Below are 20642 nucleotides of genomic sequence, written 5' to 3'. Positions count from 1 at the left end.
GGTAAGTATTCTATAAATATGAATAGTATGCATCATAGCACCAGTTTTTATATCAATGCTTGTAGTTTTCAAAATATAATTATGAAAGCCATTCTTAAACATAAGAAATAGCAGGTGAAGAATAATTATTTGTTTTAATGGTTGTGTGAAAACATAACTGATGTCCTTAACAACCGGTAAAACCTTGGTAAACATGTTTTAATAGTATGCATTTAAATATTGCCAGCATGGTCAGCAGCAAAGGTCATGGCTTATTAATTTTGTTGTAAATATCAGTTTTGCAGTCCCACTTGACCTAAAGGAGCAGAAGTCACAGTGGTATTACAAATAAACTAAACTGTCTATTACATATGTATGAAAAATAAATTTTGACAACACACATGAGAGCAAGGAATAAACATGTGTGAAAACAACCCAACTATAATTGAAGCCCGAATTAAAAAGACTAGTAATTTTGTGTCTGACATCAGGGCAAAGGTGCAATGTGATTGGTTGCTGATCTGCATAGTATGGCATTTTTGGTCTGATTGACAGGACATCATACGCAAACTAGATTCGGTCTTCAATTATATATACACCTGTCTATAACTTGAACAAATCTAATTTCTTCATATCTAGAGATTATTTTTAAAGTTTGACTCAAACTCAAACTCAAATTTATGAATGCAACCCAATTCCCCCTACCCAAGCTTGAAATCTGGCATTTCGAATGAGAGCAATTTGCCTCTAAGTGTCAGGACAAAATTGTTCTTCTTTAACTGTTGAAAAAAATGTGCTGAGTGGTAAATTGACAAAATGGCTGGTGTCCTTGATTTAATACTTTTATGCCAAAGTAACTTCTTTAAACATTGTTTACGCTTACACAAAACTGTGGCCATTTAGAAATTTGGCATTTAGTCTCTTTTAAAGATAAAAATCATATTTCAAAATACCGGTACCGTAGCTGTTTGAGTCTTTTCCACATTTCTATTTACCCACTGCATGGGCGTTAAATCCCCCCACCTTTTGGCAAAATTACATTATGCATTTTTTGTTCTTTACAGCCACTTTTTGACAATCCATGGCAATTGTGCCCCCAAATATCAAGCTGGATTGGCGCTTACGACTAACTGTATGCATGATATAGTATAATAATCTCAATACAAATGCCTACAATCTCATGTTGAATTAATGAGTAAATTGTTAATTTCTCAAAATATGAAACATGTCGTTAATTTCTCTTACATTTAAAACTAGACATTTTTACAGTTTAAAATGTGCATCTTATAACATTCCACATGTGTGGCTTTATATTAATTTAAAATTCCCATCAATTTTTTAGATTTCAAAGCACTTGAACATCATTGTTTTCATTCTGAAGTGTCATGTCCTAACATTAAATTAATTAAAGGGCAGGTCTATTACAAAAACAAGTTTATCTCTATAGAATTGCAGATTCATACGTAGTGGTAATAACAATGAAACTTATTAATTTAGACTTCAACACTACTTGTTTATTTCGCTTACCGGGAGCGCTTTCAAGGAACTTCCTCATCATCAGCCGATGTTATTTGCTCTAATGTTTTCTTGGAAACGGCTAGAGACCAACCTGATCAGGTGACATCACACTTGATGAAGTCACAGAAGTCGGAAGTTTCCTGCCCCTGGTGCCACTGGGTTTGATCAGGTTGTCCCACACAGGATCTAGTTCCAATCCTGTGTCTCGATTCAATGAAGAGATTGGACCTTTTTATGTGCTCGTGAAAAGAAGGATAAATCAAACCCACAGGAATCTGTTTCCGAGTCCGCAAGTAGGGCCTTCACTGTCACCTTGCCTTACATTGAAGGCACCTCTGAATGTCTACGTAGAGCGTTCAACACAGCAGGTGTGCCTACCACATTTAAACCCCATCAGACATTACGTCAGACCTTGGTCTCCCCAAAAGACAAGGTAGACAAGTTGAAACAGTCGGGAACAGTCTACAAACTTGCATGAGCTGATTGTCATGCCACATACATCGGAGAGTCGGCAGGAAGCTAGAAAAGCGACTTGCAGAACATAAGTTGAAAGCGGCTGGCTCTAAATCGGCTGTACAAGAACATGTAAAAGCGAGCAAGAACACGCACCAAATAGACTGGGACAACGTAAAAGTACTGGAGAAAGAAACAAAAGAATTTCCTAGGAGGGTCCTGGAAGCTATCCAGATCAAGCAGAAGGGACCTTCATTGAACCGAGACACAGGATTGGAACTAGGTTCTGTGTGGGACAACCTGATCAAACCCAGCGGCACCAGGGGCAGGAAACTTCTGACTTCGGTGAAGTCATCAAGTGTGATGTCACCTGATCAGGTTAGTCCTTAGCCGTTCCCAAGAAAACATCAGAGCTAACAACATCGGCTGATGATGAGGAAGCTCCTCAAAAGTGCTCCCGGTAAGCGAAATAAACAAGTAGTGTTGAAGTCTAAATTAATAATTTTCAAGTTTATCTCTATTCGAGGAGAATAATTATTACATTAAAAGTTGACACTCATTGCAATTTTTTATGCATATTTCTCCTAAAAAAAACGAAATTAATTTTCAAGGCAGCCGACTGATGACGTAAGTAAATGAAGCGGATACTATATCACGCTCTCATTTGCTTGTGTGACACAATCACAATCACTTTGACAAGTTTGACATTAGCAACAATGAGTTGTACTATTATTTTCCATAACAATGCTGCATAACAATATGCAGACTATTGTTCTCATTTCAGAAACAAAGCCTCACACAGTATTGTTACTATGTGTTTGCTTTGTAATATTTCATCCAACTGAAACTATAATAACTATAGCATTGCAATATCGCACTGGGAAATCAGATACACAAGTTTGTCGACTTAACACGGTTTATATGCTAGTCTAAGATTGATCACGCTGAAATTCTAAGCTCAAATTATTTTTTAAATTTTTAGCCCAAATATTTCTCATGATATTGATATACATATAATTGTAATATCACACTTCACCAATACCGTATTTCGTCAAAAAATAGCGTCAATAATTGGCAAAAATCTGGATCAGAAACCCAGAAGTGAGCCAGAAGTCGGTGTTTCTAGTTCATAGTTCGTCATTTTAGCGAGTGTTTTTAGTTTACCTAATGATTTTAACAGGAATTATCGCTCTAAAATTGACCTTGAATAAACGCCCCTTTCAATTTCAAGTAAAAACCAAAAACAAACAAGGCCTAAATGCAAAAGATTGTTATTCATTTCACTGTTGATGACTGGAGATACAGCGTGCAAGACTGTTTTCACCAAAAACATGTTCTTCTCTAATGACCATCTTCCTTTATTTGTTACCACTAAGAATCAAGAAGCTCTAGAACTGATTTATTTTTAGTGTACAATACTTAATTTTTCAATTTTTTTCTTGTGCAATAAGTTCAACAATGAAAAATAAGAGAAACTTAAAAAGCAGGCATGAGAATACACATTCATAAAAAAATCTGGAAAGACTGGAAAAGTGCGTAAAATTGGACAAAAATGCCTGAAAATGGGCTGAAAATAACTAAAATCAAGTGAATTTTGACATCACAAAAAGCTGGTTCCAGCTTTTTGGTTCCAGCTTTTTGACTGGACATTCTCATGCCTGAAAAAGTAATAAAGAAAAAATCTGAAAACAATGGCATGTGTGTGTTCAACTTTCGTTGTGCGATATTTTGATGGTTAGCCACTCTTGACAACCAGTCATCTTGGGCTCATAAGTTAAGTTGATTTTAAGATAGGGAATTGAAAATCAACAGTTACAAGAAGGATCTATAAATAATATCTGAAAAAATGATATTGTTTTAGTTGTACTGTCACAAAGTTTTTCTACATGAAACCTTTCAATGGGACACCTTGTACTTACAGTAAATCTATACATGTCTGAAGATATGTCACAAACAGCTATGATAATTGGTTTGGTACCATAAATGACATGGATCTCTTCATTATCAATAAGCTTTTGCATGTACTGAAACAAATTGAACACAAAAATAAATGTTAAAAATAATCAAAACAATGCAGTCTGTGATCAAAGATGGCCAACTTTTCTACAAAGATGAGAGGAATACAATGATGCTAATGAGTCATTGGTAAAGCCACGATTTCTCAGCGATACGGAAAGATAGAAAAATTAACAGAATTCAGGGTTTGCTCACATACATTTTGAAAATGCCACAAAATAGAGAAAACTGTGTAAAATGTCTTTGTGTTGATTTGCAAGATAAAACAAAGAAAAGTGATTATTTAGCAGTAGTCAACCATTAAGCAATCCATTCTATCATTAATTCTAGGCCTATGATGCAGGATTCTGGCCATACTACAGTAAAAGGTAAGACAAAACACACCTTTAAAACACGTTTGCTTTAACTTTTCAGTGATATATTGTGGAAAATGGAAAATCACGGAAAATGTCCAATTTGCAACACAATTTTAAATTTTGTAACACGGAGAAATTGTGGCTTTAATCATTGGCATGGTGAAAGGAAACATCAGTGGAGAAGATGTGATTAGGGGGAGGGGGAGGGGGGGTTACCCCCCAATATTTTGATAGGGGGATGGTCCATACAATCACCCCCCCCCCATGTTGACGCCTGTATATGGGTTTCTCATCAAAATTAACTCCATATTTGGTCATTCTAAACTAAAAAGTGCCAAAATTTGTTTCCGCGCTTTGCGCGCATTTGTACAATATACTTATTTTGTCGGCAAAAGGTGCTGGATTCACTGGACTTCAAGAAATTTTCTCTAACTCCAAAGTTAAAATGAAATCTATGCCGCTGTTAATGATGTATATTTTTGGTTTCTTTTTTAGGACATGAAGGGGGAGAGATCAAGAATTGTTTAGATCATAAAAAGGGGGATCAAAAAAATCCACCTTTTTTAGGAGGATCAAAACAATTTTGACGTCCATGATTCCAACTTTTCCAACCCCCCCACCAAAGTATTTATGAACACTCCCTTATTAATGCTTTTACACAAATGACTGTGAGGTCATACACATAACAGTGACTTCTTACAATGACCCATGTCCATGCTATCATTTCGCCAACCCAAACACACATAGTGCATCCTTTACACAAGCACATGTCATTGTGCAACAAATGTTTCATCTGGATAGACAGATCATCCTAATGCATGGCCCCTTTCCTCAAAACAACAGGCAATGTTATCAAATGACACCCTGAATTACACATGGTGTTTTCCCTTTACAACCAATTTCAAATACTCACTGCTAATAACTTATTTCTATCCATGCTCTCAGATGCTTTTGATTCATCTTGATCCATTGGATTTGGTTCTTTAGGCTGTTGCTGTTGGAGTAGAGGTGTATCACCAATGCCACCGGTTTCATCGTTCTGATCTTCATATAAAAAGTTTGCACATAAATTCACATACAATCCTGCATACATTTGGGTGATATACATGAGTAAGTTAAGTATTGCAACATATCACATGAAATGATTTTTTATTGCACTTTGCAACCACTTACTGGCTAAACATGACTCTATAAGCTATGCTGCCTTGACATACCTTTACAATTATTTAATTTGAAGCTAGACACAAGGATACTCGACCAGCGAGTCCTTGGCAAGAGAAATAATGAGTACATGGAGCGCTAAGACATCAGGACTCAGAGGATGGAGCACTGAAGACTTGAAAGCAGAAAAGATAGATCAAGCACACTCAACCCCTCCGTGCCACGACCACAAACGCACCTGATGTTCATGGGCTCCAGGCACTCGGTTGGTTAAAATACAATGTGAAGCTGTGGAAAAGCATCTAAAAGGCAAAAATATGATTTCAATTAAAAAATATCTGGTTCCTGCCAGGTGGGTTCGAATTTAGAAAAGAATATGCTAATCAGAGCCCGAAGTAAAGAGTTTTGCAGCATTGTACAATTTACAATAAGAGATTTGGGAGCATTAATCTTCCACGTGGGTTGTGAGGAGTGTCTGTCGATGTAGGTGGTACAATGGTGCTCAAAAGTATCAAATTGGAATGTTATTTATGCAATACTAAATGTCCCTAACAACAGCAGATAGGTAAAACAACTGTAAAAACATGTTGTAATTAACCTTTATAAATGAAAACAACAACAACAACAAAAATAACAATCACAACTAGATCTGAGTACAGATATGAAACCTAGCCGGGCAGTGCACTGTGTAACATGTGTCACGACAATCGCTTAATGACCTTTGACCCCTTATCTGTGTACACCATATAACTTTATATCACAAAACTAACACCACTTTCAGTCTTCCTTGTGAAATTTGCCACATTTTGGTACCAAGGTCGATATACTTTGGACAATGTTTGACATTTTTAAAGATTTTAACCGGAAATTACCCATTAATTAATAATTTATTTCAACAAAAAATGTACAGCAAATTAGACCAGCAAGCAAGGGCTGACAGGGTCCAACAAAAGTGGCAAATTAAGCACTGACATCTAAGAGATGAGTGGACCCCACCCTTGTAAGCTGGTCATGAAAGCAAACAATTAAAGTATTGCACTATAAATACACATAAAAATTACAAAGATTATTAACACATTAAAAGTACAAACATTTTTAAAAACAGCACTATGTTAAATGCATGAAGCCCAAAAATACAAGGGACACAATATATTGCACTTAGCCAAGCAAGATAAAACACACTACAACATAATGAGATACATGTAGTGCCCCTCCCTCCCACCCTACCCATGACAAAACACAGATGGCACAAAGGATTAAATGTCTTGAATGAACTGAAAGAAGTCTCTCAAGTGGGATTTGAAGCAGTTAAAACTATTACACAATAAATATCAGTGATGTGACAGGGAGGTCAGACCATTTTTTAGGGAAGCGTTGGATGAGGTGATAAAGAAAAGCATCAGTTTTGGCTTTGAGATGGTGAAAAATAAAGTGATCAGAATGCCTACTATTCGGACTGATCTTATTTAAAGCATTGCAGCAGTCAACATTGAGGCATTTGGATACAAGCGCAATGGACATGCATTCACGTCTTTGGGACAAATAACTGAGATCAAGACGCTCCAAACGAACATTGTACTCCTCCTCGTGACACTTCTGATGGAGAATAGCCCTGGTGGCTGTCTTTGAACACGTTCAAGAGGCTTTTTAAGAATGCTTTGTGTGGGGCATCCAGACAGGGGAGCATTAATCGAGGATGGGAAAGACCATGGTCCAATATAATTGGAGAAGAACCTCTGGGGGAGATTCCCGGCCACATGGTGAATGAGTTTGTTGCTTCTTGCTATAACATCCTTAACATGAGCATCCCAATTAAGCTTATCTGAGATGATGACACCCAAGAGGGGAAGATTATTTACCTGATCAAGATTGTTGATGTTGTTAATACTGTACACTGATGGATATGAAGTACGTTTACGAGTGATAGATATAAATTTTCATTTGGTGGGATACTATTGAAGTGAATTACGAGACGACCATACTGAAAGCTTGTCAAGATCCATTTGTAAATCCCTTACATCATTAGCATTGTAAATTGCACGATAAAGAAATGTATCATCAGCAAATTGCCCGATACCAGAGATCAAGTGCTGGCCTAGATCATTGGCATAAATGGTGATGAGCAGGGGGCCAAGAACAGAGCCCTGAGGAATGCCAGAAAGGACCGAAACCCAATCAGCATTCTGCCCTCCAAAAGTTACTCTCTGAACACCACCCAAGACAAAGTATATGATCCAGGCAAGCAGTTGACCTCTGATACCATAAGTTTTTTCAAGTTTAGAAATCAGAATGTTATGTGATATACAGTCAAATGCTTTGCTGTAGTCTAGAGAAATGAGGTCTACTTGAGTAGATTTTCTGTCCATTAATTCCAAGAGTTCATTTGTTTTATCAAGTAATAGTGTACAGCATGATAAACCAGGCTTAAAGCCATGTCGACTTAATGATAAAAGATTGTCGTTACCTATATGGACATGAATGTTGTCAGCCACGATGCTTTCAAGCATTTTACATACAATACTATTCAGAGCGATGGGCCTTTAATTAGCGACATTTGAGCGGTCGCCCTCTTTATAAACAGGGACAATGTTGGCTTGTTTCCAGCCACTAGGAAGGTGACCAGAGCTAAGAGAAAGATTAAATAATTTGGTGAGAATTGGAGCAACCTGGTACATGCAGAACTGAGCATCCTCGCTGACTAACCATCAGGAACAACAGCACCATCAGTTATGTTTTTTGATGCGGTTTATAACTTGGTCTGTGGTTATGAACCAATTAATACGACTTTAACCAACAAGTGCTCACCTGATCGAAGTCAACAACTTATTAAAAAGGGTCAATATGAAGGATATTCTGAACAATTAAATGAATCGCATTTGCATCAAATTACTTTACTTGTAGCCAAGGTTTAAGAGTATAAGCATGGGTAACTTCAATATCCGCGCACGTAACAAAGATGTGACGACTGAGGTAGAACTTTTTGAATAACCCTCGTATATCAAAATCAAAATATATGGATGAAGTGACCAATTAAAGTCAACATAAACTTTAGCAGAGTACATCAAAAATGGCTCAAAATCATGACCTTGTGTGCCATTTTGATTCTGTCTTTCAAAATTTCTCAATATCTCAGGTGCAAAATGTCCACAAAGTTTTCCAATGGAATTGCAAAAGGGAGATTTTGTTCCTAATCTACATTGTGGTGAATATGACCCAAAGTTGGCTATTGTTCTGTCATTCACCCTTGCCATCCACCACAAGACCCAGCTATGAGATTTGTGGTCCAATAGTGATTTAATTTAGTATAAAGCCCTGACGTAGAAAGCGTGACTTACTTGAACATTAGATCTACAGACCTTCAAAAGAGCTTACCTTCACTACTGTGAGCTGTCTTTCTGACATTCAATGACGGTAACTTTGATGGATGAACTCGATCCACTTGAAGTGTGGCCTTGCGTTTATTGCTGTTAACATATGCAGCAATTCTGCCATAATCTAGAAGATGTATTATTAAGTTATGAGTTACCATGGTTACACAGATTATTCAATTCCTATTATGTTAATGTTCTCTGATTCTATTTATCACATTCAAATCTTAAAAGGTTCTTATGTCCATTTCATTATTGGAAGTTGTGAGTGTACATTTTTCAGATTTAACTTAGTCACCGATTGATCAATCACATACTTTTACCAAGCTCAATCAGAACTAGCTAACACCAAGACACTGGCAGATAAAATGAAGAAAGTGTAAGAAACAGCAGCTCCCTTTGTAGCTAGAAATTAGAGGCATGAAACCAGTGATATTAATCTTTTTCACCAACTTGAATGGGAAAGACTGGTTGTTAGTTCAAATGCTATAAAGAGTTCATGCATCATCTACAATGTACCATCTTCTTCAACCAGACAAATCAGAAATGATCACCCAACCATATGCATGATGATCTATGAGTTTAGAAGGTTTATCCAGGTTGTTTTATGCAGTACAAACAATGTTGAAAAGGAAAAGTAACATTTTCATGAATTATTGAAAAATTAGCATATAGCAAACCACAATTTCACAGATATTGGATTATATGCTTGCTGTATTCATCTAGAACATTGGTGGCTTTAATGTGACTAACTCAGATACTTCACTATTTCTCAGAAAAAAAAGCAACAACATCAAAATATATTTTGTGTATATTCTCAGTCATCCAGGTATATAAAATATCAAGTTGATAATTAAAATCGCCGCCAAAAAATCAGACGGCTTGAGGAAGCATCCAGGATAGGATGTGAAATGTCGCCAATCAAAAATAGTAAGTCCAGTTGACTAGATTTTAATTATCAACTTGATATAACAACATCAAAAGATTTTTGTCCTTTCATTTTTTACTGAAAAAACTGAAAAGATAGGGCTTTGGTTTACCTATTCTATAAGTTTAAATTTAATAGTGACATTTCTTATGTATTTTTGTATATTTTGAAAATTTCCAAAATTATTGGCCATTTGAATTTTTGTAGCCAAGTAGAAACTGCTTAAAATGCATAATATTTAAATTCTCTTGTCCGTGTTTGTAAATAAAGTGTTTACTTTTTGAAAAATTTAATTTTTAGGGAATTCTTTTAAGAGGAACATTCATAAGGACACAAAAAGACAAGTTACAATTAAATGGAAAAACCTGGCGAGAGAATTTTTTTAATTTAATTACCTTTCATACGACACCATGTTCTCTACAGATATTCCAAGTTTGACAATTTAGAGTTTTCAGAGAAAATACAAAAAAGTATTAAAAGTACTAACATTCCTGCTCCACTCAATCCATATCACAATTTAATTTGTGGAAATATACATTAAATATTAAAAATTCAAAAAATTCAAAGAACAGACCTTCCAGAATAGGTAGTCATTACTCTGAGTTTCATGCCTAAAAGGCAATCGTCAGACGACACGATATTAAATATTATACATTTTACATATTTTGACAAACATATGAAGAGTTTGTTTCCAAAAGGTAATATAACCATTTTGCATAGTTTTGGAAAAAATAGGTTGTTTTTTTCATTCGACATTTTACAATTACATGATTGTGTTTATTTTTTTGCCAGGTGAAAGTATACGTATGTAGAAGCTTAAAAATGAGGTCATTTGATATTTATGAATTTTGTTGCTTTTTCTATAGCTTTCTTTATTTCCTATAATGAGTGATTTATTGCCTTTTGAACTAAAACAATTTCTAGTTATCCCCTTTACAAGAAAAGTGGATCTTATAGATAAGAATCAAGTAAAAGCCCTTGTCATATGACTCTAAAAACAGAAAACCAAAAACATTTCACATCAATAGCTAATTTTAGAAACTGTAAAGGCCAATTTCTTAAGTAATGTGATGAATAATATCCCTATTGACACTAAACCACTTAAAAAAGGCCAGCATTTTTACCTGTATAATCAAAATAGTCAATATTATTCAAAATTTCAGATCATTTCTTGAGATCCGAACATGCTAAGAATGTCAAACTAGTATCAAAATATGAGTTTTAAAGCCAAAATTTCAGAAAAAATATCCATTTTAACCATTGGGCTCTTCATATACCACAAAAAAACAATTTCATCTGACAGTTACAAAAGGTTTTAAAAATCACGGATACATGCAATGTGTTTTCAGAAAAGCTGCAGTTTAGGGAATTTGCAGGCCAAAAACCTAAAAAAAAGCAGTAAGTTTATGAGAGTTTTGAAGACAAAAAATGGTGGAAAAAATAGAAATACACATCATAACATTTTGAAGCAAATCTGAGGATGATGCCATAGCCGAGTCAGCTACCTTAAATGCTTGAATGTTCATGAAACCCTGGAACACAACCAGGACTTGGATTCCAGACTGATGGACTCTGAAAACATCACAGCATCCTATGCAAACATAAAGTGACCGGAGCATGTGCCCGGTCTACACTCTGTGGACTCAATGGACCCCATGAGACATAAAAATATGACGCTCCTCATGCAGTCCAAAATAAATACAGCCCTTACAAAAATGTTAGCAAACATTTTCGCTTGCACAATCATAGACATGCTTGCAGCGAGCTAGAAGACTCATCAAGAGCAGACATGCACGTAATGAGCTCGTAGAAAGCTCATACACGCCAGGCAAAAAAAAAAAACATGCTCCAAAATTCTCATAACTCAAATTTGGTACACTCACCAGAGCACTTTCACCGGGTCAGCCAACGTCTTCAGTGGATGTTATTGCTCTAAAGATTTGTTGTTGCTAGTGATATTGTTGAGACACCAAATGACGTCACAGATGTTTGTTTGACATCATCTACATCTGTGACGTCATCGGAGATGTCTTAACAACATCACTAGCAACAACAAATCTTCAGAGCAATAACATCCACTGAAGACGTTGGTTGACCTGGTGAAAGTGCTCTGGTGAGTGTACCAAATTTGAGTAGCGTAGAAGTCTTAATTTTGCTTTCCAGTTGTACATTGTAAAATAGGGCTGCATCTACGAGGAGCAGAACATATATCAACTTGTGGTGGAATTATAAAGAGAAATTCTGGTGTTGTACATAAGCGTTATTGCTGATGCAATGATTATCACTTTTTAATGCATTGTGGGATTCCAAAGGGAAAATTACAGATTTGTCCCTTTTTGAGTCCCACATTGCATCAGAAAGTGCATGACAAGCAATTGCTTGAATTAAATCAACAAGGCAGCTTGTGGAGCAACATTTGTCAAGGTATGTTATTTGGTGCAGAACTTCAGCTGGTGATATACTAGGATTGTATAATTAGTGTACTCTTTGCGAGCTAGTTACTAACTTGTTGCAAGCTACCACCAAAGTTGCGATCTTGTTGCATATTTGTCACAAGCTTGCAGCAAACTTGGTTTACACATATGTTATAAACATCTCAAAAAAGTAACTGACCCCCTTAAATATTGATTATTATTCAAAAACGGGTGATTGCATTACAAATCTGAAAAATGTGTTGGAAGCAGAATTTATTTTTGCACATTTTGACACCTCATTTGTAACATTTGACGTCACAGCGTACATTTAAATCAATGTAACCCAAGATTTGAAAGTTGCAGAAAATTGTATTGATTTTGTATTCAGAGTAATAGAAGGAAATCTGTGTAATGATATCCGAGTGTTTTTGTATAGTAAAAATTTGTATGTAAGTGCAACTTTCAAATCTGGACCTCACTACATTAAATTGACCAGTGTTTTATTGTTTTCTGGGCTATCGTATCAAATGAGGTGTCAAAATGCGCAGAAATAAAATCTGCTTCCAACACATTTTACAGATTTGTAATACAATAGCCTGTTTTTGAATAATGGCCATTATTTAAGGGGGGTTAGTTACTCTGTTTTTATCCATACACACAAACATCCTATACCCATACAACCATATAAATCAAAGGTAACCCAATAGTTACTGTTTTTTTCAGCTTGCAGGCACAAAGAACCCAAGTGGGGATGGGGCACATTTGAACCTTGTCCCCTCCACCCCTATGAGGTACAATTGACAATGTCAAATACATATTTTGTACTCACTGGCAATGAACTTATTCGCACAAAATATTTGCCTTATAATTATATCTATTACCTTCATGCATATGTCAACAAAATTAGTCAATTTTGTTAAAATCATATGATTACTCAAATTAAGTCAAATACATGTACATACCTACTGTGCCTGAAACATCCTTAAAGTCCTTCAAGTTGACAGGCCTCTGAGTTACTTTGCGACCCAGAACTTCACTTATCCACTCTTCTGAAGGTTGCTCTAAAACATAATTTTATAACAAATAGCAATTGAAAGATTTAATAATGAAATATGAAACATTTCCCAGATAAAGGATGTACATGTTGGGCCAACAGATTGCTGGCTTCATGAACTATATAATAAACAATGTCGTCCTACTTGCCATGATTGGCATATTATGATCATCTCTTTCAGTTATCTTTTGTGTGCAGCAGACTGAGGCTTATAATAAATAATAATAATAATAATAACAGCACTTAATATAGCGCTTTTCCAGAACCTGATCAAAGCACTTTACAAAAATACAAAATATATACAAAAACATATAATTCCTAAGGCCTAAAAAAAGCAACAATCAGTACAAGTGAGTTTTCAGGTTACTCTTGAAACTATCTCCAGTGGGGAGAAACTCTATGTTTAAAGGGATGTTGTTCCACAGTTTGGGTCCCTGTACACTGAAAGACATATCACCAAAGATAAATTGATCCATGATTTACTGGGAATAATATGTAGACATTCTTTTCCATTACGTTGAATCTATATTTGTGGATTAGGTTAGTTGTGAAAATACTAACTTGACTGACAAAATAAGAGATAAATCTGACTGATATGAACATCCTTTAGCTGCAGAGTCATATACGCAATCAAGAGAGAGGAATACGTTGGATGTCGAAAAAATTCATTTTGAGATAAGGGCTAAAATAGGTTACCCATTTCTTTATTTTACATTGTTTTTTGATAAAAAATTGCTCATATCTTAGGCCTAAAAGAATTAGTTAATTGGCATAACATGAAAGAGTAAGGGGCCGTCCATAATTTTCGCCATTTTCACTTACGTTACAAAACGTGACGTAACTTTTTACCCCCTCCCTCCCTCGAAAGTTACGTACAAATAAAATGGCGAAGGATTTCCGTAGGCCTATTACTATTAAAAGCAAAATTGAGACGATGTGTTGGGGTTGTGGTTAGAGTTTAGATTAAAGGTTAGGGTTATATTATTAGTGTTCCAGGAGGACATTGGTTCTGGATTAATGTTTTTACAGATAAGTTGAGAAATGCTGAAAAAACCTTCCTTTTTAAACAATATTTTCATGAAAACAAAAGCTATCAATAAATAAACATATAGCTTAAAATGCAGCCCGAATCTAAAATGACCAATGCACTCCAAAATCGCTGAACATCCTATAGGCCTAGGCCTATATACTCTCTTTTCCACTGAGAACCCCTGGAATCGCATAATATATAGGGGGACCAGGGGGACATCCCTTTGGCATGTTTGGTGTATGTTCATGCAATTAAACTATGACTTTCATGTCATTTGTCGCAACAGTGACAATCCACACTAGACCCCCATTGATAGCGCAGATAGAAAATACCTTTTTTAAGTATTTTGGTATGAAGTAAATTAAATGGGCTCATCCAGTCGTAAAAATCATCAAAATTCAGATTTTAGTACCATTGTCATCATTATCATAGATGTGCTAACATAGCCTGCGAGTGGTTCAGCCGACAGCCGTGTATTTAAGATAAAATAAGACATTTTACACGAATCTGGAATTTAGATACTGACAGTATCTAAATTAGCTACATGTATTTGAATGGGGCTTCAACTTTGTCAGTGCTGCTGTTTTCTTCATTTTTTGCAAAGTTTGTAATTTCAAAAATACCAAACAATTTTAACGACTTGTCCTTCACATTTAAGCAATTTATAAACAATTTTTTTTTTTTTTACACTTGCGCTGGGATCACTGAATGGGTCTTTAAGCACATTAATGTAAAATAGGACCACTGTGTATTTTAGACTCAAAATTAAAGGGAAAATCATTGTTTTCATTGCATGTTATAGAAATTATTAAAACAAATTGAACAATTTTAGGTCAACTGGTTATAACTTATGAATAAAATATGTGAAAATACCATCATTTTTCACTTTCATATTTTTTTTATTGCTCAAACAAATCGCCATTTTCTTACGTACACATGCCCATGATTTTTACCCCCTCCCTCCCTCTTACGTACGCTTTGTACGTAAGTGAAAATGGCGAAAATCATGGACGACCCCTAAGTACCGTATTCATTCCAATAAGCGCCCAGGGCGCTTAACAAAGTCATTTTGGGTGGGCGCTTATTTTTTTACCTGGTTTACCTAATTTTTTTGTGAGGGCGATTATTAGAGATGAATTTATGTATGTTATAAAAGGGTCCTGAGACATTCTAGTAGACATTCTAACATCTATCTGTCACTTCAACATTAATGGTACCCTTTACCAAATTGAATTATACCCTGGGTGGGCGCTTATTGGGGCATGGGCGCTTATTGGAATGAATACGGTAATAATAAATAATAATACACAGACTTAAGGCAGCTGTGTACTCTCAGACATGCATGTAGTAAAAGTGCCATAACTTCGTAATTATTCATGCAAGGCATATACATGTAAAAGCATACGTTTTTATAAAGGCAAGACATCAATGAATCTCAATATAAATATAGATTTGGTGTAAAAACTATGAAGAAAATCACAAAAAAGTGAATTTTTGGCAATTCCAGTTCAGTTATCTTTTGTGTGCAGCAGACTGAGGCTTTTCTTTTTTTTTTTTTTTTTTAAAAATTAAATTAAAAAAAGCTCAATTTCGCGAAAGAAACAATGTCTTGAGTACACAGCCATGTTAAAGAGCGTCTTTCGAAATGAAGAAACAAAGCGCTATGGAAAAAGAAAAAATGCAAGAGGGAGGAAACATTAGGTGAATTTTCAGGTTCTTTTGAAGGTTTGGACATTGTATGGGCGAGTTACAAATGTGGGAAGGCAAGCCATTCCATAGAACAGTGGCAATGATGGAAAATGCTCTGTCACCAGCCAACTTGTAGGATCTCAGAATGGAAAGGCAAGTGGCAGCAATAGAGCGCATGAGTACCCAGAATGATGGGTGTGAAGGATGGAGGATAGATATTCAGATGTAGATGAAGCAAAAACCTTATAAACATGGTCGAGAATGTGAAACTGGACACGTTTAGCAACTGGAAGCCAGTGCAGACCATGAAGCAAAGGAGAAGTATGAGTAAATTTTGGTTCTTTGAAAACGAGTCTGGCGCACTTGTTCTGGAGAAGCTGCAGTTTTTCCTGGGAGATGCCATTAAGCAAGGAGGAGCAGTAATCAATCTGGGACAGGACAAGAGTCCTAACCGCATTGGTACACGCATCAAGACTGAGGAACCGCCTAATCCTCCAAATATTGACAATCTGCCAGTTAAGGGGGGGGGGGGGTACTACACCCCTCGATAAATTTGTGTCTTTTTTTGTATTTTTTTCAAAAACTAATAACACAGTGGTAACAAAAGTTGTATATATTATAGGGGCAAGGAATCCAATTACTACACTGGAATTTCAGTGACCCAATACAAGCGGTTCGTTATTTATGATAAGAAATAAGGTACCGCTAGCATGTACCTATTTCCTATCATATATACTGAACCGCTTGTCTTGAGTCACTAAAATTTCAGTGTAGTAATTGGATTCCTTGCCCCAATAATATACATAACTTTTGTTACCAGTGTGTAATTATTTTTTGAGAAAAATGTAAAAATAGTCACAAATTTACCACAGGGGTGTAGTACCCCCTTAAGTGTACCACATATGGGCCCCAGGGCCTTTGTAGTTTTAGCACTAGCCTTGACAGAATGATGTGTTTGATGAAGGAAGAAGAAGAAGAATGGCAATATACTTCGCATGCAGGTATAATCAGCTGGACATCATCAGCATAGAGGTGATATTTGAGGCTGTGATTATGAATAATGTTCCTGATGGCATGAGTGTAATAGGTGAACAATATAGGGCAAATGACTGATCCCTGTGGACACCATCTTATCAGAATAGCATCCCTTCACAAAGACCTGACTACTGCGATTTTTAAGGTAGGACTGAACACTCTATTGGCATCAACAATGATGCCAAATTCTTGGCTCAACCGCTGCAACAAAATACGAATGCGGCAGTCAAGTCAAGTAACACCACAAAGACAGCCCTGCTGTCATCAATAGCTCTGAGAATGGTATTATGAACAGCCAGAAGTGCTGTCTCGGTGCTGTGAGCAGCCCTGATACACTGATTGCAAGGCTCAGCCAGTCTATTACACTCTACATACTTGGTGACCTGAGCAGAGACAACCTTCTCAATCAGTTTACCAACAAAGGCCAAATTGGAGACAGGCTGGTAGTTAGGGGGCTGCTGTTTGTCAAGGGACACCTTTTTTAGCACAGGCGTGATGGTAGCCCTACACAGCTCAGCAGGAAAGCAGCCAGAGAGTTGTTGATGATCTTGGTAAGAATAGGGAGAAAGATATGGAGATGTTTCTTTAACAACCAGGTCAGGAGGGGTCTAGGTCACATGACTTGGAGGTCCATTGCATTATTATTTTTGATACCTCTTCTTCAGACACAGCTTCAAATTTGTCAATCTGACAAATCAACATCAAATTATCCATTTCTTTCATTAAATAGCTTCCAATTGCTTTGTATTTTATTTCCCTTTATTTCATTCACTCAAAATTGTGATGTAAGGCAATCTTAGAATGAATTGTCAAATTTAAAGCCAAATATAGTATAACTTACTTGGACAACTTTTACAGACAAGGTGTCACATGAATATGAAAGGATGTGGCTACAAAACATATATTTTGAATGTTTCAGAATTGCCATAAATGAGCAAAAATTGATTTAAAATATGCACATTTTCTTTTTGTATGAGGTGCATTTAAAGGTATTCATGAGACAATATAAGGCATTTTTCCTTCAGAATAACATTTCCTTTTCCATGCATAAAATTGGTATTTATTAAAGTTACACATAAAATTGTAATATTGCTTGTCAGTCACACTGATATCAAGTCAACACTTTTGCATTTACCATTTAGTATTAGCAATTAGTACTGATAAAAATACCTGATCCTGATGATGAATCAATTGATCCAGATGCTTCATCCATACTGGCAGATACAGTCCCGGGCTACAGTCTAAACATCAACTACTTCCGTTTCTTAAAGTCGCAAATCGTTTAAAAACCAAATTGTCTCAGCAACAGGGGAGCATAAGCTGTCATGTGCATCTAAGTGTAGAGGCTTATCCTCTCATTCCCAATTGAGCCCCCTTTTTTTTTTTTTTTTTTTTTCAATTCAGTTTTACTTTAGGGTTGCTGTTATGTTGTTATTGCAACAAGCTAAGCTTTTCTGCCCATTCAACTGTCACTTTAGTGGAGTGCAGCCAATCATGTCTCCCATTTTATATTTTCATTTCTTTGTTATGTCCATACATGTAGTTCTCCTAGTGATGCACTTGCAATTGTTCCTTCGATCTTGATGGACCAAAAAATTGGTACTTGAGATAAATCTGTTCAAAGTTATAATAAAAAGACACATATAATCCCTTTAGTTATGGGCGGTTTCAAAGTTTTACCTCTTACTAGATTGAAATGAGATCTACCATGGTATCAAAGACACTAGTTACTGTTCATTGTTAAATGTCGCTATGTTGAGAATTTCTATAGTTTCAAATCTCCAATCTACTCATTAGAACAGGAAATTGCAAATTCTAAATCAGGGTCTTTTGTGGCACAAAATCGCTTCGTAATTCTGTAGCTAGTCAATTGTGGCAATTAATGTCAAAGTCACTTTGTAAACCAGGGAGGGGTCACTCCCATTGTGGCCTGTACATCATCCGCAAGAATAAACTTTTGAAAAGCACCCTAAATAAGAATTTAACACTTGGCTAAAACGATGCCCTAAACAGGTAACATGTGCTTGTTTTCACACCCTAAACATGGATATTATTCCTTTCATACCCTAAAGAAGGATTCCGCGTATTAGCATGTTGCAATTTTGCTACCCTTTTTCTAATTTTTCATGTTTTTGACACCCTAACATATCATGCCTACCCACAAAAAAATACCCTTTTAACATGTTTTTTCCTAGTGGATGGTGTACAGGTCACAATGGGAGTGCTCCCCGCACTTTGTCATTCTGTATTTATTTATTCTTTCTTTAGCATGGTCAACTATGGTTACTACATAGATCTCTGTGTACCAAATAGGTCCCTGCGACTATCAATATCAAAACACCTTTGTAATTCTGCAGCATGGTCAACATTGGTACAAACTTGGTCCCTGTGACCATTATTGTCAAAAAAGCTAGCTACGCCCCTGGTACTCGGGTACCCGATTGAATTTTCTGGCGGTAATCCGGGTACCAAAAAAATCCTCCTGAGCCTAGTAATAGAACTTTGTTGGCGATTCATAGATAATGATAATTATGACAGAATGTTTGATTTTAACAGTGTTGTTATAGAAAGTTATGGTCCACATCATAAATACCCCTTCAAATACACAAACCACCTCAAAAGTTGCCTAAAAAAGTTGCTTCTTGCCTTGTAAAAGTACCGTAATTTTTTTTCCATTCCTTTTCTCTGATGAAGGCACCAGATGAATCAACCTTACTTTTACACCCTAATAACCTATCAAGGGTAGTGGGGAGTTTAATTGACAGTGGCATCAGATGTAAAACAGTCATTTTAATTCAGTCTATGATTATAGGATCAGTTCATCTGGTTTACTTACTTTGAGAACTTTCACAGTTTGTGATCCAGAGTAGTCAAATTTTACCAGCCTGTTCAATAGATAATCCTCCAGAGCCTAGTACTAGAACTTTGTTTGCCTACAGGAAGAGAGGGAGAACGATTCAGAGATAATGATAATTTTTAAAGAAATAGAAACCGTTCGGATTCGAACCAGCGTGCACTAACGATTACATGTCATTGGCTCACCACCACACGCCATAACAGCTCATGGCGGATCAGCCGGTTCGAATCTGAACGGTTCTGATTTTTTCTCTCCTTTATTATAATGCCAGTTTGTCTGAGCTCCATTTCTTTAATTATTATATATTTTCTCAGGCATGTATCCTCTGGATCCTCGCATTTAATATTCAATGTCTCATAATGATAATTTTGACAGAATGTTTGATTTTAACAGTGTTGCTATAGAAAGTTATGGTCCACATCATAAATATCTCTTCAAATACACAAACCACCTCAAAAGTTAGGTCTTAGTATTAAGAAAAGTCTTTCCTGGAGGCATCAATCAAGAATGCCTAGAAAAGTTGCTTCTTGCCTTGTAAAAGTACCGTAATTTTTTTTCCATTCCTTTTCTCTGATGAAGGCACCAGATGAATCAACCTTACTTTTACACCCTAATAACCTATCAAGGGTAGTGGGGAGTTTAATTGACAGTGGCATCAGATGTAAAACAGTCATTTTAATTCAGTCTATGATTATAGGATCAGTTCATCTGGTTTACTTACTTTGAGAACTTTCACAGTTTGTGATCCAGAGTAGTCAAATTTTACCAGCCTGTTCAATAGATA

At 36.1% G+C, this 20642-nt stretch overlaps 2 protein-coding genes across 2 annotated transcripts in view; one reads left to right on the top strand and one right to left on the bottom strand.

Moving 5' to 3' along the window:
• Nucleotides 1–20642, top strand: part of LOC140143081 (kelch-like protein 14) — a 163409-nt gene that overhangs the window by 104586 nt on the left and 38181 nt on the right. The gene's annotated exons all lie outside the window — the stretch shown is intronic.
• LOC140142325 (uncharacterized) lies at nucleotides 5224–18350 on the bottom strand. The gene is made up of 4 exons (XM_072164294.1): nucleotides 18172–18350; nucleotides 13156–13254; nucleotides 8856–8978; nucleotides 5224–5405 (listed from the first exon to the last, which is right to left on the bottom strand). Exons 1-4 carry the CDS (start codon nucleotides 18212–18214, stop codon nucleotides 5224–5226), a joined length of 447 nt encoding a protein of 148 aa, XP_072020395.1. The 5' UTR covers nucleotides 18215–18350.

The sequence above is a fragment of the Amphiura filiformis genome, chromosome 20 (genome assembly GCF_039555335.1).
Source record: "Amphiura filiformis chromosome 20, Afil_fr2py, whole genome shotgun sequence".
Classification (NCBI taxonomy): domain Eukaryota; kingdom Metazoa; phylum Echinodermata; class Ophiuroidea; order Amphilepidida; family Amphiuridae; genus Amphiura; species Amphiura filiformis.
This window is presented reverse-complemented; position numbering and strand designations above follow the sequence as displayed.